This window comes from Lithobates pipiens, unplaced genomic scaffold, assembly GCF_037356315.1.
Source record: "Lithobates pipiens isolate NorthernLeopardFrog02 unplaced genomic scaffold, aLitPip1_a1.2 Scaffold_19, whole genome shotgun sequence".
Taxonomy (NCBI): domain Eukaryota; kingdom Metazoa; phylum Chordata; class Amphibia; order Anura; family Ranidae; genus Lithobates; species Lithobates pipiens.
In genome coordinates, this window is record NW_027507764.1 from 25,910,612 (window position 1) to 25,934,078 (window position 23,467).

The 23,467-nt window shown below is 44.2% G+C and overlaps 1 protein-coding gene across 1 annotated transcript in view; it reads left to right on the forward strand.

Moving 5' to 3' along the window:
* LOC143995848 (vomeronasal type-2 receptor 26-like) overlaps positions 1-23,258 on the forward strand; it is a 49,795-nt gene extending 26,537 nt beyond the window's left edge. The window contains exons 3-4 of the mRNA XM_077490566.1: positions 18,979-19,102; positions 22,135-23,258. Coding sequence (XP_077346692.1) covers positions 18,979-19,102; positions 22,135-23,027 — 1,017 coding nt within the window. The 3' untranslated portion in view covers positions 23,028-23,258. The remainder of the gene's footprint in view (positions 1-18,978; positions 19,103-22,134) is intronic.
* Positions 23,259-23,467: the final 209 nt, after the last annotated feature.

A 23,467-nucleotide genomic window follows, 5' to 3' on the forward strand; every position in this document is an offset into this window, starting at 1 on the left:
ACCAAAATGGATACAGGTTTGTTTAAATATATTGAAATAGAAATTGAGGGGACCCTAAACCCCAAATTCTAAATAAATTGCGACAAGAATCAATAGGTCCAGTTTCTGACATTGTACAATCATTTTTACAACAAGGAATATTAAAGAAGGCACAATCAGTGGTAAATAATTGTATTTGGCCTATCAAGAATGCTGATGATTCGTATTCTTTATCAGTTGATTTAAGATCGCTGAATAAATGCATTACAAATAACCTATTGTTCCTAATTTAAATTTAATGTCACAAATGGATGCCAAGGCACAAAGTATTTTCAGTACTAGAAATCTCCAATGGTCATTTTTCAGTACTGTTAATGAACAGCTATCATTATAAACTTGCCTTCAGTTTTAATAAAGAAATGTATGCATTCACGAGAATAATTCCCGGATTGGACATTAGTGATGGTTTAGTGCAGTTTGGAGAGAGTTTTATCAAAATTTTCTAGACCAAAATGTATTTTCCAGCATATGGACAAAATTTTGCTGTCTACACAAAATACAACAGAACATGTCACTCTGTTGACGGAGTTATTTGCTCTGTTATAAACAGCAAGGCTGAAACTGAACACAGGGTCAGTACAAATAATGAAAGATAAAGTTACTTTTCTTCATATGAAAATTAGTCATGGACAGAGACAGTTACCACAGGAAAAAGTTACAAACATTTCTGCTATTCCAATTCCAACATCTTAAAAGGCATTATATACATTTTTGAGTGAAGGAAATTGTTGCAAAGAGTTTTTACAGGAATATGATGATAAAGTTAAACCATTATTTGATTTCCTGAAACAAAAAGATGTTTTGTTTGATCAATGGTCCCAAACCCAGACAAATGCCTTTGAAATATTGAAAAAAGAGATAGAGAAAGCACCCTCATTGAATACAATTGAAATTGGAATATCTACACCTGTTTTAATGTGTACTGATGTATCTGAAAATTCCATCTCAGTGATTTTTTTCTCAAGTAAGAGATGGTGAGATGGAAAGAATAGTTTTTTTCTCCAGAGGTTTGACAAATTTGGAAAAGAGTTTTGACAGAAATATGAAGCAATTTTTAAGTGTTTATTTTGCAGTCAAAGTAACAGAAAAGATTGCGAGATCTAGTAGGATCATATTACAGACACTTTCTCTGTCATTAAAAATTCTTTTAAAGAGAATTCATTCAGGAGAATTATATGACAAATATTGCCATTTTTTAAAATGTTACAATCTAAACCCATACAAGTAAATTTGGTAACAGAACATTCCCCCAAGACGGAAAAAGACTCCGGGAGCTGTGCAATAAATTATTTTTACCCCTTGTGTGTTGTGTTTTATTTACATTTTTTTCACAGGTGAATGGATAGGGGTACATTTTTCCCCATACTCATTCACATAGGGTGGGGGGCTGGTATCTGGGGGCCCCCTTATTAAAGGGGGCAACGGCCAGGGTTGTCGGGAAGAGGCCCTTGTCCTCATCAACATGGGGACAAGGTGCTTTGGGGTGGGGGGGCCGCGTGGCCCCCCTTCCCCAAAGCACCCCCACCCCCTTTTTCTGACCGGCCGGGTTGTGTGCTCAGATAAGGGTCTGATATGGACCTGGGGGGGACCCCCACGCTGTTTTTTCAGCGTAGGGCTTCCCCTTTAGGTCCATACCAGGTGATGGGGCCAGCGACGTGTCAATCTCGCCGCCGAAGGCAACATTGACTTCTTTCGCTAGTCCCGGCTACCTGAAGCCACGGACAAAATGAACGGACTTTCCTCCGTGTTTGGGCAAGTCCATTCATTTCAAAAGTACGATGGATAGTCCGGCGGACTACACGGCGGATATTCCAGCGGACTACACGGCGCATAGCTTGGCAGACCTAGTCCACCAGAAAAGTCCCGTGTGTGGGCAGGTCTGCTCGTTCGGACAGTCCAGCGGACTTTACGGTGGTTTATCTGGCGGAAGTCCGCCAGACTAAGTCTGCCGGATAGTCTGATCGTGTGTACGCGGCATAAATGTTATAAAGAATTGTTCAACAGGTCTTTCTATGTGCTACCCAAAGAATGGTTATGCTATTCACAAAAAAATCTACAGAAAATGTTCAATTGAAAAATGCTAGAAGTACAGTACAGCACGCATTACTCTGAAATATTAAAGAGGAGAAGTGAAGTTTGCTTTAGTCTTCTGGGGTTGATTTAAAACCTTTCTTTGTTTGTGAAAACAAGATTTTATATCATGACAAAAAAAAGAGAAATTGTGTCCTGTTGTTTAAATACACAGAATAATAAATGAAGGAGTATAGGTCAGTTTAAGAAAAATAGAGCAAAGTAAGGTAATTAGAAATGTTATTATTAAAATATGCTTTGTATGTCATAATAAAATATTAGAATTTTGGTATGTAGAATGAATAAGTAAATGAAGGTATATTTTGCATTTATTTAAATTCTCATTAATGATACTGCATTCTTTTTTAGGATCTGACTTATGAGTCGCCAAAAGAAAGAAATTTAATATTTGTAGACCTGCCAGATGAAAACAAAATCTTGAAGTTTAAGAATATCAGTTCTGAGAGAAGAATTGACAGAAGAGATTCATTTGTTATAATTATTGTTGTCGTTTTAATGTTCTATAAAGTTTTTTCCAACTTTACAGAGTGCAGGAAGAAGAATAAGAAAAAAACTCTCAAGAGAACCTCTGATAAGAGAGGAAATTCTAAAAACAATGGACTTTTGATTTTTTGACTACTGATGAAATAATTTATCCATCAGATATATTGCAGTATATATATATATATATATATATATATATATATATATATATATATATATATATATATAATCATTTTTATGTGTCAGGACATGTTTACATTGTACATTTACATTGTAATATGTATTTATGGGTAGTTTTGAAATCATCTCACATGTATGAACAACTTCAAGTTTAGAACATATTTTATGTTTAATTTTGACAAGGTTATTAGAAAGGTTTTATGGATTATAGATTTATGTTAAAAACGATTTGGAGAGAAAATATGAAACAAATTTCTGAAGTGATATCTATATTTCAAAGTATTGTACAACAATGATACATTTATGGATTATGAAATTAAGGGGATTGATTTATTTGGTAAAAGAATAAGAAAATAATAAGGGGTAAAACATATTTTTATGGTATATGAATTCACTTTTTCTTATATAGAATCAAATTGAAATATATTCAAGTCAATTTTCTTAGGATCTTTAAGTATGGATGGATACGGATGTGATGCATTTGGAGGTATAATGGATTTAGATTTATATCATTTAAAAAAAAAAAATCATAAGATTGTTTAATAAATCATTTTAAGAGGGAAATGTTAGAAAGCAGTATTTATGAATAGATGAGATTTTAAATAATTGTATATATCTTCTATATATAGAAAAAGTGAAGTTTTATATAAGGTTTTTATACTTGTGAAAGTATATATTTTGTTTGAAAATGCATTTCTTGGAAGAGCCCACATATGGCTGTAATTAAGAGTTGACCTCTCACCTCCTCCATCACATGAAGAAGAAAGGTCTTGTATTTCTTTAGATGCTAATAGTTTCAAGTTTTAGTTAGAGAACATAATTTCTTTATATTACAATATTTCTTGATTAGAATTATTATTAAGAACATTCTATATACTGAGATATATGTAGTACTTGTTTTAGATGTTAAAAATAAATTTATTTTGTATATATTTAAGTTTACACGTATACATAAGCAGTTTTGTATTTCAACATCCTGTGTTGGACTGAGTGACTCCCACCTTTTTAGAAAGGTGGGAGGGAATAATGCTCATTGAAAGCCTGCGTGTTCTGTGGAACTATAAGACAAAAAGGAACTTTTAAGCCAGCCTTAATAGGAAAAAGGTAGGGGTTGTTTTTTTAGGAATAGAAAAGCTTGTAACAGGAGGGGACACAGGCAGACTCTGCAGCTTACACTCCACGAGGACAGACACACGCACACATCACTAGACATGGCTGCTACTTTTACACACAGACATATCTGATTTAATATTCATCTTAAGAATATAATACACTATTAATGATACTTTGACATTGTTTTTGTAATATTTTGCTATTTTTATTATTAAATACATTTTTGAGTTTTTACAGGAGAATTGAACGGATTTTCTTGGAACTTTCCTCATCAATATGAATTATTGAAATATAGTTATTAATACAGTAATAACTCAAATTATTACAGGGTGGCAGGGCAGTACCTTGAGGGTTGAGGTTGGGGTGAGGCAGGGTTGCCCCTTGAGTCCCCTCTTGTATGTTGCTTTGCCATTGATCATTTTTTGAGATCACTGCAGGAGTGTGGATATCAGGGGGTACCTGTGCCCCATGCCTCAGCCCTATCCATATTCGCTTATGCGGATGATGTCACTGTAGTGGTGTCCGCCTCCCATGAGGCCCAGTTGCTATCAGCTTCCATTGGAGCTTACTCTGAGGCCTCTGGGTCTCTTGTCAACTTTGAGAAGCGTGAATGTCATGAAAAGTTTAACCCGTTGGTCTAAGGTGCCTGATGCCCAGCTTGGCCTGCCCTCATCCGTTGTTTGGTTTAAAGCCATAAACTTTGGACAATTACATCTAGTTGTAGTGTCCGGAGGCCACTCCTGAGGGGGGTACTGTCATGAAAGGGTTAACCTGTTGGTGGCGCTGTCGGTCTCTTGGATCGCAGTGCCAGTGTCCACCAGCGGGTGTCTTCCAACACCCAGGACCTGTAATAAGAGGAATCACCTGCTGGTGGCACTGTTGGATCCTTGGGCCATAGTACCGGTGTCCACCAACGGGTGTATCCCGGCAGTGTGGAGCAAACAGCACATCCTACGCTCAGGTGTTACGTGAGGTCTTTATTTGGTTATGACCCCTAAGGTATTACGTGAGGTCAATTATTGTCTCGTGAATACCTGGAAAGCCCTCACATATTTGCCTTGGTATCCCTCTCCCTGTGCCCTGACCTCACTGCCTGTATCCTGACCTCGAGCCTGCATCTGACCCAACCCGACCTCATCTGATCTCTCCCGATCCCTATCCCGAGCCCATCCTGGACCTGTCCCTCCTGTTACCTGATTACCTTGGATCCCTGCTCTGCAGCTCATCCATCTTCCCTCTCCCAGTCCTGTTGGTTTCTCGTCCTTACCCATCTGCTGATCTCCCTGTGTATGTCCTTGCTTTTGGCTTTTGTTTACGATTCCGGTTTTTCCCATTTATTGTACAAATTATTTGTTGTTTGTGGGTCTTGTGGTTGGTAGTGCACTGTTTGTTTTCACTTACTTGCCACTTATTATAATAAACACCATTATTATTCACCTACATGCGTTTTTGGTTTCCTCTGTGCAATCCACACATTCTGGTCTACTAATTCCCTGACAGTATACCAAGGCCATCCCTGACCAGACGTGGCTGCACTGAGGAATCATCCTGGTTTGTTGGGCTTGCTAAGATGGATTTAAATGAAATAGTCTATTATTCCCTGCTGGTGGCAGAGGATAGTGAATATTGCCACCAGACTTTAAAAGATTGGACCAATGACCAACTGCTGGAAACAATCCGATCAGCTCATTCCCTAGTGAATCAGGGGTATATGTTATTTGAGAATGTTCAGCCCTTAATCCAGTTATGTGCAAAGCCAGCCCTGTAATGTAGTCCTGAAGGAAGTGACAATTTTTCTCCCCCCTTAAATTATGGCCAAGTTGAATCCCTGGAATGGTTGTTAGAGGATGATCCGGCCTTTTTCATGGAACGTTATTCCTCTTGTTCGCAGCAGGTGTTGTCTGATTTCATCCATTCAGTGCAATCCTTGGTTAGTCAGGCTGGGTGTGAATCAATGTTTGTTCAACCTGTGCTATAAGCATGGTCAGATCTCCTGTATTTAGCCAAGCCACAACATTCCAGCCCTGCCATTAATCCTCTGCCTTCACAAGAATCCATCTCCCAGCCGCCTATGGCAACCTCAACTACAGCTCAGTTTACACAGTCTCCTACCAAATACTATTACCCAGTCTCCAGTGGCACCTATCCTGCCTTCAATCCACCTGCCTCTTCTCCTCCACCTGTAACAATCCCACAAAACCCTCCTCCAGCCACTATTGCCTCATCTTCCTTTTGCCCAGTTACATCCTTTTCTTACAGCCCTGCAGTAAACCTACAAATCTGCAGTGGCTAAACCGAAAAAGAAGCAAAAGTTCTTTCCGACCCACACAATCCTGCCAGTAACCCAACCTGCCTCCACACCAACCAACCTGTTCCAGTCTGCGTTAGCCAGTTGAACCTGATGACTAAATCTGCTAACCCAGTGCCTCCTACCCAGTCTGACGTCCCAGTGCCTGCTAACCAGTCTGACATCCCAGTGTCTGCTACCGAGTCTGACGTCCCAGTGCCTGCTACCCAGTCTGACGTCCCAGTGCCTGCTACCCAGTCTGACGTCCCAGTGCCTGCTACCCAGTCTGACGTCCCAGTGCCTACTATCCAGCCTGATGTGCCTGCCTTCCAACCTGATGTGCCCGCCTTCCAGCCTGATGTGCCTGCCTACCAGCCTGATGTCTCAATGCCTGCCTTCCAGTCTGATGTCTCCGGTTTTCAGTCTGATGTGCTTGCCTTCCAGCCTGATGTCTCGATGCCTGCTTTCCAGCCTGATGTGCTCGCCTTACAGCCTGATGTGCCTGCCTTCCAGCTTGATGTCTTGGTGCGTGCCTTCCAGCCTGATGTGCCATGCCTTCCAGCCTGATGTCTTGATGCCTGCCTTCCAGCCTGATGTCTTGGTGCCTACCTTTCAACCCTGATGTCTCGGTGCCTGCCTTCCAGTCTGATGTGCCCGCTTTCCAGTCTGATGTCCTGGTGCCTGCCTTTCAGCCCGATGTCTCGATGCCTGCCTTCCAGTCTGATGTGCCCGCTTTCTAATCTGATGTGCTCGCTTTCCAGTCTGATGTGCTTCCCCTTCCAGTCTGATGTCCTGGTGCCTGCCTTCTAGGCTGATGTCTCAATGCCTGCCTTCCAGTCTGATGTGCCCACTTTCCAGTCTGATGTGCCTGCTTTCCAGTCTGATGTCCTGGTGCCTGACTTCCAGCCTGATGTCTCAATGCCTACCTTCCAGCTTGATGTCTCCACTTTCCAGTCTGAGGTGCCTGCTTTCCAGTTTAAAGTCTCGGTGCATGCCTTCCAGACTGATGTCTTCATATTGTCCCAGTCTGGAGTCCCAGTATCCCAGTCTGGAGTCCCGGTGTCCCAGGCTGTTAAACCAATACCTGTTACTCAGCTTTCTGGACCAGCACCCGGTGTCCAGCTCGCTGAAGTGGCACCCATTACCCAACCGACTGGGCCGGGGCCCGTTACCCAGCTTGCTGAGCCAGTGCCTGTGATCCAGCCGGCCTTTATGGTGTTTGCTGTTTGGCCTAATGTCCCAGTGCCTGCTGCCCAGCTTGACAACCTGGACCCTGCTTTAAAGCTCGACAACCCGGAGCCTGCTGCCCAGCTCGATGACCTGGAGCCCGCTGTCTGCTCTGATGTGGCCGCTGTCTGCTCTGATGTGCCCGCTACCCAGTCTAAGGTGCCTGATGCCCGGCCTGAAGTACACGATGCCCAGCCTGGCGTACCCTCATCCGTTGTTCGGTATAAAGCCATAAACGTTGGACAATTACATCTAGTTGGAGTGTCCGGATGCCGCTCCTGAGGGGGGTATTATCATGAAAGGGTTAACCTGTTGGGGGCACTGTCGGTCTCTTGGATCTCAGTACCAGTGTCCACCAGCAGGTGTCTTCCAACACCCAGGACCTGTAATAAGAGGACTCACCTGCTAGTGGCACTGTTGGATCCTTGGGCCATAGTACCGGTGTCCACCAGCAGGTGTATCCCAGCAGTGTGGAGCAAACAGCACATCCTGCACTCAGGTGTTACGTGAGGTCTTTATTTGGTTATGACCCCTAATAAAGGAATATTTGCCTATGTTTTTTACCTAAAAAAGGACAGTTTGTTTTTAAGTATGCAGGTACATTTCAAAAATACAAAGTCAAACTAACAAGGGACATCAACAACAACCAATCTCCTCAAGATTAAAAAATACAAGATATTGTATTTTTGTGAAAGTACTTTGACCCATGATGACACATCCATCATGGGGTACAGGACAGCCAATTGAGACATTTCAGCACATGGACAATTGGACATTCCCCCTATCTTATAAATAGACCTGATCTGGTGGCCATTTTACATTCTGTCTTTTGTCAGTGTAGGGGAGGTTGCTGTGTGGAGCAGGGACAGACTGTAGTGACATAAATCACTAGCTATTAGGTCCACAAAAGTCCCTTTAAGGACTGGTATAGGTGTACAGTATATAGTGCTCTGGTGCACTGCTGCTGACTGCTGTGCTGCTGATTGCTGAGTGCACTGCTGACCGATTCTGCAGCTATCTTTTGTCAGTGTAGGGACAGGACGTTGTGTGGAGCAGGGACAGTCTGTTTAATCACTAGCTATTACTATCAGGTCCACAAAAGTCCTTTTAAGGACTGGTATAGGTGTACAGTATATAGGGTTCTGGTGCACTGCTGCTGACTGCTGTGCTGCTGATTGCTGATTACACTGCTGACCGATTCTGCAGCTGTCTTTTGTCAGTGTAGGGACAGGATGCTGTGTGGAGCAGGGAGAGTCAATTTAATCGCTAGCTATTACTATTAGGTCCACAAAGGTCCTTTTAAGGACTGGTATAGGTGTACAGTATATAGGGTTGTACACGTATAATATACTTTCTTTCAAATATAGAAAGCCTATTATACTTGACTGCTGAGCTGAGTGCTGACCAATTCTACAGCTGTCTTTTATCAGTGTAGGGACTGAGAGACAGTCTGCAAATCACTAGCTACTAGGTCCACAAAGGTCCTTTTAAGGACTGATATAGGTGTACAGTATATAGGGTTGTACACGTATAATATACTTTCTTTCAAATATGGAAAGCATATTATACTTGACTGGAGCTAGCAAACTTTCTGTGTCGGAAATTCCAATTGAAAAAGCCCGACAGAGCCCACACACGGTCGGATATTTCCGACAACAAGCTCCAATCGCATATTTTCCATTGGAAAGTCTGACTTGTGTACGGGGCATTAGAATAAATTGGCACAGTGGGGAGGATTCCCCCATCCACTACATTTTTGTGTGAATGGGGTAATCCGTAAAAATATTTTATCAGCTCAATGGCTGATTGAAAATAAATGATTTGTCTATGGCCAGCCCAAAACCCCATCAGCTTTTTAATTTTGTCGTAGTCCCTGTAGCTTGTCCCATACTGTTACTGGAAATAAGTTACTGGTGATACGCTGGACAGGTGGAGAGGGCAAGGGCCACTGGGTTGTACTATTCTTTTTGGTCAGAACCACTCACTGCCATTACTGGAGTCTGGATTTCCAGTGCCATGCCAAGGTCAGAAGACTGATGCCCAGGAGGATTTCTGGGACTTGCAGTCCTTTCTAAAGATACCATCCATGGACTTTTTCCTATACAGGTATGCTGGGGCAGCCACAAGCCTGAGTTAGGGACTAGGGGGATGTTGCCGAAATGACTGCACTTTGTTTGGAGTGTTATCTGTATATGTCATCATGTTAATTTATTCAAGTAAAGCCTTTGAAACTTTGCCTTTGCCTGGTCTGAAGTTACTCATGGGGTGTTATGGAAGTAACCGGCACACAGAGTTGCAGCTCGGGTCTCTAAACACATTGGGGTATGAAGGTACAAGAGTTAATGCAGTGTGAAGATACAGTTGTTATCAAGGGTAACAAAGGTCTCAATAGCAGCCTGTCATAAGTGTGTACATGTGACAGGTGTGATAGCCTCTTCCAGCAAGGAAGATGGTGTCGGCACTCCTTCAGCAGTGATCTGTCTCCTGTAGCAACAGGAGCAGATCTGCACCACATCCTGCACATAGTGTAAAGTTTGGGGGGATTGTAGCTCCACAGGACCGAGTGCAAAGCCGGTAAAACTTTAAACAAAAAGGCTTTTATTTTCAACAGGGAAATCAAAATAAGGCTTCCAGCAGCACTAAAGCACAAAAATACAAAATTAAGTTGGCAGCACAAAGTAAAAGTAAAAAAAAACACATACAGTTCGTGGATGGGTCTTCACCTCAAGGTTTTAACAGTCCTTGTTGAATATTTTAACAGCCTCCAGAAAACTCACAGCTCTCCAAGACAGGTGCATTCACCACCTCCTCCTCCCACCAACACGCTTCACTACTTCCTGTCCTTTAAAAGCTGCTTCCTGGAGGCTCTTTACCCAGTGTGTGCTGGAATCCTGGAATATCACTTCAGAACCTCAGAAATTCCGGGTCCCAATTACCTCTCTATTAATACCGAGAGAACTTTGAGTCAGTCCTCTCCTGATTAAGGCTATTCCTGGAACTCCTCACCCATCCTGGGTGACCCCCTGAATGCTCCTACACTTCCCTTAAAAGGACCATAACCCAACCTTGGTTTCCTGTACATACCCCCCCCCCCGCCTCAACACGGAGGTGTTGGAGGCACCGTTTGAAACCATACAATGGACTTGGGAGAGGGCATCAGCATTCCACTTTATCATCACTGAATTTTTGCCTTTCATCAAGTCAATTAATGGTGCAGCAATAGTGTCCAAGTTGGGGACAAACCTCCGGTAGTGGCCAACTCTGCCCAAAAATGCTCTGACCTGCTTTTTGGCTAGGGGCCCGGGGCCAGTCCTGTATGGCTTCTACCTTACTCATTTGAGGCTTCACCAGCCCTCTACACACAATGTGCCCATGGCTTCCTCCATCCCAATTGCACACTTCTCAAGATTGATGGTAAACCCTGCTCTTCTCAAGGAGTCCACAGCTGCCTGAACCCGGGAAGATGGGACTCCCAGTGAGTGCTTAAAATGAGTATGTCATCCAGGTAGACGCAAGCATATCGTCTATGTAAACGCCAAAGTTTTATCCATGGCCCGTTGGAATGTGGCGTGGGCAAAGTGTAGGCCAAATTACATCTTTTTGTATTGGAAGTGTCCTTCCAGGGAGGAGAAGGCTGTTTTCTCCCTGACTTCCTTGGTTAGGGGAATCTGCCAGTACCCTTTTGTGAGGTCCAGCGTGGTGATATACCTGGCAGAACCCATCTCCTCAATTAGCTCGTCTACCCAGGGCATGGGATATGCATCAAACTTGGAGGCTCCATTGAGTTTTCTAAAGTCGTTGCAGAAGCGAAGAGTGCTGTTGGGTTTAGGTACCAACACGATTGGACTCGACCACTCGCTCTGCGACTCTTCAATGACTTCAAGCTTGAGCATTCTTTTCACCTCTTCAGACACTGCCACCCTATGAGCTTCTGGGATAGGATAAGGCTTTAACTGGATTTTTACATTGGGCTTGGTTACAATGTCATGCTCAATGACGTTGGTGAGACCAGGCAAACCTGAAAACATGTCCCTATTTCTTTGCTGAAACTCTTTCGCTTGTTGGGTTTGGGGCCTAGACAGGGTAGCAGCTAACTGCACTAGGTCAACTACTGCATGGTCCCCTGACTGGACACCTACCACTGCGGATACTTGTTCTCTGTCTCTCCAGGGTTTTAACAAATTTACGTGATAGATCTGGTATGGTTTTCTTTTGCCTGGCTGGTGTACCTTGTAGTTCACCTCACCCACCTTTTCTATTACCTCAAATGGACCTTGCCACTTGACCAAGAACTTGCTCTCCACCGTGGGTATTAGAACAGCCACCCGATCTCCTACTTCAAACTGTCGGACTTTAGCCTACCGGTTGTACAACCTTCTTTGGGCATCCTGGGCCTTCTGCAGATGCTCCCTCACTAACGGCATCACCTTAGCCACCCTCTCTCGCATTTGGGAGATATGTTCTATCACAGTTTTGTGCGGTGAGGACTCACTCACGTCATCTGAAACAGTCTGCACAAGTCTGCCATCACCTTCAACATGAAAGGGGTGCCCTGGACCATTAGTATCTCCTTGGGGAACCCATTTTGTGAAAACACTTGAAGTAACTCCTGGGAAATGGCCTTAGAGGAAGTTTTTCTTAAAGGGACTGCTTCTGGATACCTAGTTGCGTAGTCTATGATAACTAAAATATATTGGTGCCCCCTTGCTTACTTTACCAGGAGTCCTAAGAGATCCATACTTATCCGCTCAAATGGAACTTAAATAATTGGCAAGGGTACCAGGGGGTTTCTGTAGTGGAACACTGGGGCAGTTAACTGGCAAGTGGGACAAGATGCACAATATCTTTTAACCATGGCCTTCACCCCTGGCCAGTAAAACCGGATGGTTATCCTGGCCTCTGTTTTTTTCCACCCCTAGGTGTCCTCCCAGATTGAGGAGCATCTGCCTATATGGATGAAGAACCAGCAACTGCTCTGTGGTTCCCCTCGGCTTTCAGCCACTTGATAAACCAAGTCCCCCTTCAATGCAAAATGATGAAACCTCTGATCTGCACCTGGTATTTGTGGAACCCCATCAATAACAGAAACCTGCTCTCGAGCATTCACCGAGGTAGGATCCTGTAACTGGGCGGTGCCAGACGCACCCCTGGATACATCTAGGTCTGGGTGCACTGGCCTTGAGGATGTTTCCCCTTCACCCTCCTCAAACGGGAACTGCAACAAGGAGAGTTCCTCGTTATTATCCCTCAGCAATACCTATAATGGGGAGACTCCCCCCCTTTGCTGCCCCAACGGGGCATAGAATTTATATAGACTGTTTTGCTAACCATTTTCTATGGACATTTATATTTAGTTCACATGCTGCCATCTAGTGACCTTTTGCGGTAATACACTTGTTTCTTATGTTTTTTTTCCCTTATGTTATGACACACTTCCTTTGTATGTATTGATCCACCCTTCTTCTTGTGATTGTACTTCCTGTGTCATGGATGCAGCTACAAGCCACATGTAGTAGGGCACATGTATTCTGCATTGTAAGCTACAAATAATATCTTTTGACCTCATAAATACTCATAATACTACTAACTACTACAACCTATTCACCTGTTTGTATCCTATCATCTGCTGTAACGTGATGTTCAGAATAAAAACATCTTGTGGATGGAATCAGTATTTCGTGAGTTCAAACTATCTGATGAGGATTGTCCTCAGTGATTATATCTTATACAGGCCAGACATTGAGGTCTCACAAGGGATAGTCGCTTCACAACAATCAGTCAGAATACCCCCCCTCAGAAGTCAACTTGGTTTTGAGACCTGACACAGGAACATTATCACCCAAATTAACATTATCTGCAACGTCATTATCAACGACAGGCATCTCCACATTAGAGGAGTGTTGTGGGGGGGTTCAGGCCCAGACCCCTCAGACTCTGTCCTGGTTCGTCTTTGGTCTTGAAATTACATTACAACATGACATTGCCCCCCTCTTACGGGCAATCTCCGGGTGCCCAACAGGTCTCTCTTCTGTGGATGACTGCGAAAAAAGGCATTAGCCAAGTCTCTGGCATGCACATCCTCTTCAGCCTCCCAAGAGTTATCCTCTGGGCCATAACCTTTCCACTTAACTAGGTACTGTACCATATTCCTTCTTCCTTCAAGAGAGAAACATGGAAGACAGGATGTATCTTAAGTGAATCAGGTAAAGATAATTCATAAGCAACCTCATTGAGTTTCTTCTTGACTGGGAATGGTCCCACAAATTTAGGTGCCAGTTTCTTTGAGGGACATGCCAACCTGAGATTCATAGTAGACAGCCATACCTGGTCTCCTGGGTGGAGAATCAGTTCACCCCTTCTTTTCTTGTCAAAAGCCCTCTTGCTTGTTGCTTGTGCCTTGGTAACCACTTCTTGAAGTAACTTATTGTTGCGGTTGAGGACATCCACTGTGTCTTGGACAGCAGGAACTGTGGTCTCTGGAATAAAGTCAGGCAAGAAGGATGGGTGAAAACCATAATTTTAAAAGAAGGGTGACTGACCTGTGGCTGAGTGAGTGGCATTATTGTAGGCGAACTCTGCCAGTGGTAGCAGCGATACCCAGTCATCCTGGACAAAAGTGGGGAAGCATCATAAATACTGCTCCAACGTCTGATTGGTCCTCTCTGTCTGTCCATTGGTCTGGGAATGGTAGGCGGAGGACAAAGATCTTTAAATTTTAAGGGCTTCACACAGAGTTTTCCAAAATCGGGAAGTGAACTGAACCCCCAGATCAGAGACAATGTTCATAGGGACTCCATGAAGCCTAACAATCTCTCTGATAAATACTTTAGCCATCTCCATGGCAGAGGGAGTACTCTTCAGAGGCAAGAAATGGGCCATTTTGGACAATCGGTCCACTACCACAAAGATGGCTGTGCATCCTTCCGATGGGGGAAGTTCCACAATGAAATCCATGGCTATCATTCTCCATGGTCTGTCAGGGACTGGCAGTGGCCGAAGTAGACCCCAGGCTCGGTTCTTTGTACCCTTGCTCCGGTTGCAGATTGCACAGGAATTTACGTATCTCTTCCAGGTTTCTTCCAGGTCTGGCAACCAGAACGTACGTTTCAGGAGATCAAGCGTCTTGTGCACCCGAAATGACCTGCTAGGGGATGATCATGACACAGACCCAAAATGGTTATACTTAGACATTCAGGCACAAATACCTTGCTTCCGTTAAACGGTAATGCTTCCTGGAGTGTCAGCGTTACCCCTGGAGGGCTAGGAACATCTGTCGAAGCCTGCTTCATTCGGTTGAGAAGGTTGCCCTGTAAAAGAAGGAAGTTATTTTCAGACAAGATGGTATCTGCCACTGGTGGTTCCTTGGAGTCATCAAACATACGAGATGCATCTGGTTTGACATTCTTCGAGCCCGGCCGGTAGGTAATGTGGAAAACAAATCGAGAAAAGAACAGGGCCCAACGTGCTTGACGTAGTTTTAGGCGTTTAGGCGTTTAGCAGTCCTCAGGTACTCAAGATTTTTGTGGTCAGTATAGATCAATATGGGATGCGCTTCTCCCTCCAGGAGGTACCTCCATTCTTCTAAAGCCGCCTTTCTGGCCAGCAATTCTCGGTCCCCAACGTCATTGTTTCTCTCTGCTGGAGACAGCCTGTGGGAGAAAAAGGCTACTGGATGCATAAGATCCTTAGGGCCTTGGCGTTGGGAGATGACTGCTCCAATAGCGACTTCAGATGCGTCTACTTCTAGTGTATAAGGCAGAGACGGGTCTGGGTGACCAAGAACAGGTGCTGAAGTAAACAGTCCCTTCAAGGTATCAAATGCGGCTTGTGCCTCGGGTGTCCAATGGAAGCGGAGGTTCTGTTTAGTCAGCTGTGTGATAGGGGTTATGATAGCGGAGAAGCCCCTAATGAACCTCCTGTAAAAGTTGGCAAATCCTACGAAGCGCTGCACCCCCTTCTTGTCGGTAGGTGCAGGCCAGTCTAAGATAGCAGAGACTTTTTCAGAGTCCATCTTAATGCCTTCAGGTGAGATTATCAGTCCCAGGAATTGGATGCTGCTTCGTTCAAACTCTCATTTTTCACCTTTAGTGTTTAATGTGGCAGATCCATGACACATAGAGACTTACTTACTGGGCCGAGTCTCCCGATCACCCTGGCATATACTAGTGTCACCATGCTACTGGAGTCCAGTAGAGCCTTGGCAGGAAGGTGGTTTACCCACACTTCACACTCAAACCATCCTGTAGCCAGGCCAAACATAGAACAAGGCTCCTCCTGAAGTGGGCATTTTGTCAGGGTTTGCCCCCAGGACTGACATTGCCAACACTGTATGTCCCCCATCCTTGGGAAAGGGACCAACCTCCTTGTTTCTGTGGAAGATGATGCAGGTCTGCGGGTTCCAACGCCTGGCAGGGCTTCTCTCCTAGGTGCCGTGGCTGGCCAGGTTACCTTGATGTGGGTTCCCGATGCTTGGCAGGTCCAAGTAGGTCCTCCACCATGGTATATCTTTCGACCAACTCTACCAGCTGGTCAGTAGTAACAGGGTCTCGATGACTTACCCAGCACTGTAGGTCATCGGTCATCTGGCAGGGACCACAGGTACCAGTCTATCACCACTTGTTCCACCATTTGCGGGCCTGCTAACTTTTCTGGTTGCAGCCATTTTTTAACCAGCTTTACCAGTTCATGCATTTGGGACCTGGGTGGTTGGTCCGGTTTGTACCTCCAGCGGTGCACCCTCTGAGCCCGAATGGCTATGGTGACTCCCAGGCGGGCCAGGATCTCAAATTAAATTCCGGGTCCCAAATACCTCTCTATTAACACAGAAAGAACTGCAAGTCAGTTCTCTCCTGATTAAGGCTATTCCTGGAACTCCTCACCCATCCTGGGTGACCCCCTCAATGCTCCCACGCTTCCCTTAAAGGGACCATAACCCAAATATCGGTGCTATATAGCACCCATCCAGGACCCAAACTTGGTGTCCTGTACAATAGGTATGGAAGAGGAAGCATGCATGGAGTCTGTGCTTTTTGCATGTCAGGACCCCATAACGTTACTGGGAGTGGGGCAGCGGTGATATGCTGGACAGGTGCAGGGATCAAGGGCTCCTAATTGCACAAATAATCCTGGTGATGTACAGCAACATCCAAAGAGTTTATTACAGATCAGTCAGCTGTTCCAGGAAAGGTATCCCCCATGTGTAAGGCAGGGACCGTATTCAACGTGTCTAGCGTAGCCCAGAAGAACCCCCACTGGGGTAAGCCTCTCATTCGACCCTTGCTTTGTGTCCAATGAGGGGATTAATGGGCTGCCACGCCTGTACAAATTCGTTAACCTAGCCTTAAATGGAAAAGATTTCCCTATCCCTTAATATTAAATTGCTACCGGTTCCCAGATATATGGGTAGTATGTTCAGAGAGACTCAGATATGGGGAGAATATTTTTGATTTAGTTTAATTTAACTGGTTCCCACCTGTCCACAGAACATTTACTGCAGATGGGCCATACAAGCACACCCCCTTCTGATCTGCACTGTTACTGGCAAATGATTTATGGTGGAGACCTGCTGATCGGCTGTAGCCAATCACAGCAGAGAGTCCTTTGTTCACAAACACACAGGTCTCTTCACATAGATCAGTAATCTGGCTGTTTCTTTTCCCTGAATAGCAGGGAGAAAATACAGCCATTTCTGTTAGTGAAAGCAGCACAGATTACACAAATTACATTTGTAGGTTCTCAACTCCCCTAATTGACCCACTAATAGGCCAGATTTTAAGTATTACCTTGGGCAGATGCAGACTAGAATACTGCAATTACTGAACTGCAAATGATATCACCTTTGTTGTATTTGAGTTATCTTGCAAACCTGGCCTGTTAGTGGGACCTGAGGACAGGAGTTGAGAGCCACTGGCATAGGAACTAATTGAGAGGGTTCCTAAACCATTTACACTACTCTTGTTGCAAGTGAATTTGCTGTTTAAGCCAGCTCAAGTTAAGGACACTGTATAGTACATGCCTCAATCAATACGGGTTTCATAACCCATCTACTGCTACAGCCAGCTTCTACAAATACTGCCTGCAGGTTATCTGACTGAATTAATCCTTCCATCCCCTGCTAGGCAGAACTCTGTATTTATTTTAACACAAGTTAAAGCCATCTAAGGAAAGAATTAGCCGCTCACGTTCAACTTCTCTATTTAAATGGACATACATCTTACAACGCTCCTTTTTCTTTTGTTACAAATCAATATTCTTAAAATGACCTTTCTCACCTATTTCACATATTAAAAAAAACTCTGCTAATTACTATACAGCTCAGAGTGATTATTATGATTTCTTCACATCTTAAAAGGGATTTCATCCTTCACTTGGCGCCAATGTATGGGTCCCAACTAAGCCGGCAGAAGAACCCAATACATAGTTGTGGGTGTAAACTCTGACAAACTTTCTGAAGCTTAAACTTAGTTCCTTCTGACTGAGGATTTACAAGTGAGATAGCCTTGTGTTTTGTCAGTCCTCTTTGCTCACTTGGGGAAAATCCCTTGATCTGAGAGCTATCGTTTATACCTTCAGTCCTGAAGGGCGGGTGGACATGTCCTAAATGGGTACTGTACTGTGTCGCATTGTTTCTTTGCTGTACTACCTCGTTTCTTGATAGTTTTGGTTAACTGTGTTCTTTGCCTGCCATGCTATTCTTTGATCTTTGTACAACCTAATCCTTTATTTTTCAAGTGTGTGCGTATTTTTCTTTGTGTGACAGCCAGGAAACTACCTAGCCGAGTTACTTTGGTGGTGTCATCATCGGTAGTGAACCCAAATATTGTGACGGCTCATGCGGGGTAGTGCTACACGAAAATAAGAAAATAATTTCTGAAAACACCAAAGCACTACCCCTGAAACCAAAATTTTTCAAGGGAGGGCTGGTACTGAAAAAGTGTAACCTTAAACAGAGGCCATATCAACATATAATGGAAATCAATAAACACCCCAAATGAATGAAAACCTCAAAATACTGCCCTCTGAATGGACCTGCAGAATTCACCTTGAACCCATGGGAGAGGAAACCCCAAACCTCATTCCTATTTGTAACACTTATTATGCCGCGTACACACGATCGCACATTCCGACAACAAAATCCATGTTTTTTTTTCTGACGGATGTTGGCTCAAACTTGTCTTGCATACACACGGTCACATAAAGTTGCTCGGGAATTCCGAACGTCAAGAACGCGGTGACTTACAACGCATACAACGAGCAGAGAAAAATTAAGTTCAATAGCCAGTGCTGCTCTTCTGCTTTATTCGGAGCATGCACGGCACTTTCTGCGTCGGAATTGTGTACACACGGTCGGAATTTACGACAACGGATTCTGTTGTCGAACATTTGAGAACCAGCTCTTTGTGTGACGGAAATTCAGATGGAAAATGTCCGACACACGGTCGGAAATTTACAAGTTCCTATCGCACATTTTCTGTTGGAAAGTTTGACCATGTGTACGGGACATTAGATTGTATAGCCTTGTATGTGGACATTGAAATAATAATAATATCTGCTTTCAGGTTCCGGTATCTCGGTGCTCAGTTCCCTGTCTACCTGGCAGCAGAAAAAAGTTTGGATCTTCAATTCATAAATGCTGCTATGAGTGTGTCCCGTGTCCAGAAGGAGAGATCTCCAACATTTCCGGTAGAATTTGTATTTGTTAGTAAATTATTGTTGGACTGGTCAGAAGTTACCGCTGTAGTAATGTGTGTGTCAGGAAAAAATATATCTATAATGTGTGCAGATCCCCATGTTTTATCACTTTAACGACCCTGCAAGTTCAGAAAGACACCTGTTGATCCTGCCAGAAATGTATTTAGCTCCTAAGTCCTGTTGATGGCTGACAACACTCAGAAGTTTGTAGTCTGAAATCAAAAGAAACAATATTGGCCCTGCCCAGTTATATTTTGCTTTTGCTACTACTACTACTACTACTACTACTACAACTGCTGCTACTTCAATTACTACTACAAAACTACTGAATTCCTCCTTTATACTCATTTTTTTCTGACATCATCAATAGGTAATTTTGCACGGTATAATTAAAAGATAAGTTAACCTTTACAAAACAAATAAATGCACATTTTTTGCATGTAAAAAATATGCATTCATATTTTTTTGTAATGGATCTGTAAAGCATTGAACCCAAGATCAGTAGATCATGGGTGTAATGCCACGGTCCTGCAGACTGTCTGTGTATCTGTCTGGCTGTACCTCCAATTGGGTCTAGGAAGTTACACTGTGATAGGAAGCATTTAACTTTAATACAATTTTTGTTTCCTGCAACAGGGCAGTGTTTACTGCCGCTGCACCATGCTGCACCTCCCCACAGACACCCAAGGGCATCCGCTAGGGGGGCAAGGGGGGAAAGTGCCCCCTCAGATTCAGGGATCAGATACAGGGCCAGTCCCAGTGCCACAGGCTGAGGCAGAGGGAGGGCAACGAAGCTCAAGTGCCAGAGTCCTCCCCTCCCTCCTTCTCATACACGTCAGTCAGTGTCATACACACACAGCAGCAGCAATCTACCACTGTGTGACTGAGTGTTCACAAAGTCCCGCCTCCTAGACCCGGCTCCTGTGATAGATGGAACACTGATCCAATCCCGGGACAGTGAATCAGTGTGACGCATATCATAGGAGCCGGGTCTAGGTGGGATTTTGTTACAGTGGCCGCAGGGATATTCAAATCTAAGCTCCGTGGCAGAGCAGGAGATCACCACTGTAATCAGGCTACATTTCATGGGCACTAACTTTGGTAAGGCTGCATTTGATGGGCACTCTGCTAATGCTGAATATCATGGGCACTCTGGTAAGGCTGGCACTTTGGCAAGGCTGTATTTCATGGTCCTCTGGTCAGGCTGCATTTCACAGGCACTATGGTCAGGCTGCATTTCATAGACACTCTGGTCAGGCTGCATTTCATGGGCACTCTAGTCAGGCTGCATTTCATGGACACTCTGGTCAGGCTGCATTTCACGGGCACTATGGTCAGGCTGCATTTCATGGGCACTATGGTCAGGCTGCATTTCATGGGCACTATGGTCAGGCTGCATTTCATGGGCACTGTGGTCAGGCTGCATTTCATGGGCACTCTGGTCAGGCTGCATTTCATGGGCACTATGGTCAGGCTGCATTTCATGGGCACTCTGGTCAGGCTGCATTTCATGGGCACTATGGTCAGGCTGCATTTCATGGACACTCTGGTCAGGCTGCATTTCATGGACACTCTGGTCAGGCTGCATTTCATGGGCACTATGGTCAGGCTGCATTTCACGGGCACTATGGTCAGGCTACATTTCACGGGCACTCTGGTCAGGCTGCATTTCATGGACACTCTGGTCAGGCTGCATTTCATGGACACTCTGGTCAGGCTGCATTTCATGGACACTTTGGTCAGGCTGCATTTCATTGACACTCTGGTCAGGCTGCTCTGGTCAGGCTGCATTTCATGGGCACTATGGTCAGGCTGCATTTCATGGGCACTCTGGTCAGGCTGCATTTCATGGGCACTCTGGTCAGGCTGCATTTCATGGGCACTATGGTCAGGCTGCATTTCATGGACACTCTGGTCAGGCTGCATTTCATGGGCACTCTGGTCAGGCTGCATTTCATGGGCACTCTGGTCAGGCTGCATTTCATGGTCCTCTGGTCAGGCTGCATTTCATGGGCACTCTGGTCAGGCTGCATTTCATGGGCACTATGGTCAGGCTGCATTTCATGGACACTCTGGTCAGGCTGCATTTCATGGACACTTTGGTCAGGCTGCATTTCATGGACACTCTGGTCAGGCTGCATTTCATGCAGTCACCTGGAAGTCATATGCCATCCACCTGGAATGATGAAAGTCCCACCCAGCCAATATTGGACAATAGACTGGGTAGGAAGTGGTTAATCTCTTCTTCTCAATAGAGAATAAACTTGGTTCAGCTAATCTTTCCTCATAGCTGAGCTCCTCCATGACTCAGTTTGGTTGCCCTTGTATTTTACTAGTTTTAAAAACGACATCTTGACTTTGCATGTTGTTATTAAATCTATGATCCACCAGAACACTCAGATCCTTCTCCACCATTGATTCCTCCAGCTGTTTTCCTCCTAGTATTGTATATATGATGCATGCATATTTCAATCCCTCCATTGGCTTCTGATCACCCAGCAAATAAAATGCATGTCAACAAAAAAATGCCAACAACATATAAAGCCATCCACAACTCTGCCCTGAGCTACATCACCAATATTGTCTTACCAAAATTGTCATTTCTTCTGCTCCCAAGACCTCCTGCTCCCATGCTTGTCTCCAGGACTTCTCCAGAGCCTCTCCCATACTCTAGAACTCTCTATCACCATCTGTCTGACTATCTCCTACTCTAGCCACCTTTGGGTGATGTCTGAAAACTCACCTCTTCAGGGAAGTCGATCCCACCTCCACCTAACAACTGAACTTTTAATTCTTCCATCAGTTCCTCCCTCACAGTTATTACATTTTGTTCCACTTTTCCCAAATTATTAGATTTTAAGCTCTTATCAGTAGGTCCCTCATAACGCTCTTGTATTTTATGGTATTGAAACTACTATCTCCTTTTATATTTAAAAGCGCTGCACTAGACACAACACAAACAATTAATTTCCTCAGAAGCTCTGACCCCGATGCTTATTGTGTTTGTATTCTTCTTCCTGCAGACAGTGAAAACTGCGTGAAATGTCCTGATGAAGAATGGCCAAATGAGAAGAAGGATAGGTGTGTTCCAAAATTGGTGGAATTTCTCTCCTACACGGATGATACAATTGTTGCAGCATTTTCAGCTGTCTCCATCCTCTGTTGTCTTCTGACTGGTTTAATATTGGGGTTATTTATACATTACCAGGACACCCCAATTGTTAAAGCCAATAACCGGAACCTGAGCTATCTTCTCCTGGTCTCCATCATGTTGAGCTTCCTCTGCGTCTTCTTGTTCCTTGGCCGTCCGGTAGATGTGACCTGCATGCTCCGTGTAACCTCTTTTGGAGTCATCTTCTCAGTTGCTGTCTCTTCTCTACTTGCCAAAAGTATCATGGTGTGTATTGCTTTTAAAGCCACCAAACCTGGGAGTCCCTGGAGGAAATGGATGGGAGGCAAACTGCCCAATTGTATCATTTGTGTCTTCTCACTGGTTCAAGTAATAATCTGTGTCTCCTGGTTATCTATTTCTCCCCCCTTCCAGGATCAGAACACTCACTCTTATCAGGGGAAGATCATCATTCAGTGTAATGAGGGTTCAGTTATCGGCTTCTACTCTGTCCTGGGATATATGGGGCTTCTGGCAGCTGTGAGTTTCATTATAGCTTTTTTAGCCAGGACATTACCGGGCAGTTTCAATGAGGCCAAGTACATCACCTTCAGCATGCTGGTGTTCTGCAGTGTCTGGATTGCGATGATCCCGGCCTATCTGAGCACCAGAGGGAAATACATGGTGGCTGTGGAGGTGTTTGCTATAATGGCATCAAGTACTGGACTTCTTGGCTGTATATTTTTCTACAAATGTTACATAATTCTGTTCAGACCTGACCTGAATACAAAAATAGTTATCCACTAATATTTATGGAGGAACATTGGGTTACCAGTAGTTATATCTTTATCTCTATTATTGTTAATTTTAGTATTTTGTTAGCTTATTCAGAATGAACATTGTTATAATTAAACTTTTAATAATTACCAGTCCGGTAGATGGTGAGTCTAATTTTTGCTCTCTTGAAGCACTAAGGACCCTGCCAGTATTGACACTTTGGGTTTGTTGGAAACCTTGTCCCCTGCTGGGTGAAGTGGTTCCTTCCACCGGCTGTTACATCACTATAGAACAAAGTAGTCTCTTAGTGAGGAGTAAGGATGATCTTCGTGTTCGAGTCAAACCCATGTTCGACTCAAACATCGGCTGTTCGCCTGTTCGGCGAATTACAAACATTATGGGCTGTTCGCTCCAAATTCGAGTGGTGCATTAAGGCCCATAATTCACTGAGGCATCGTAGTGCATTGCTG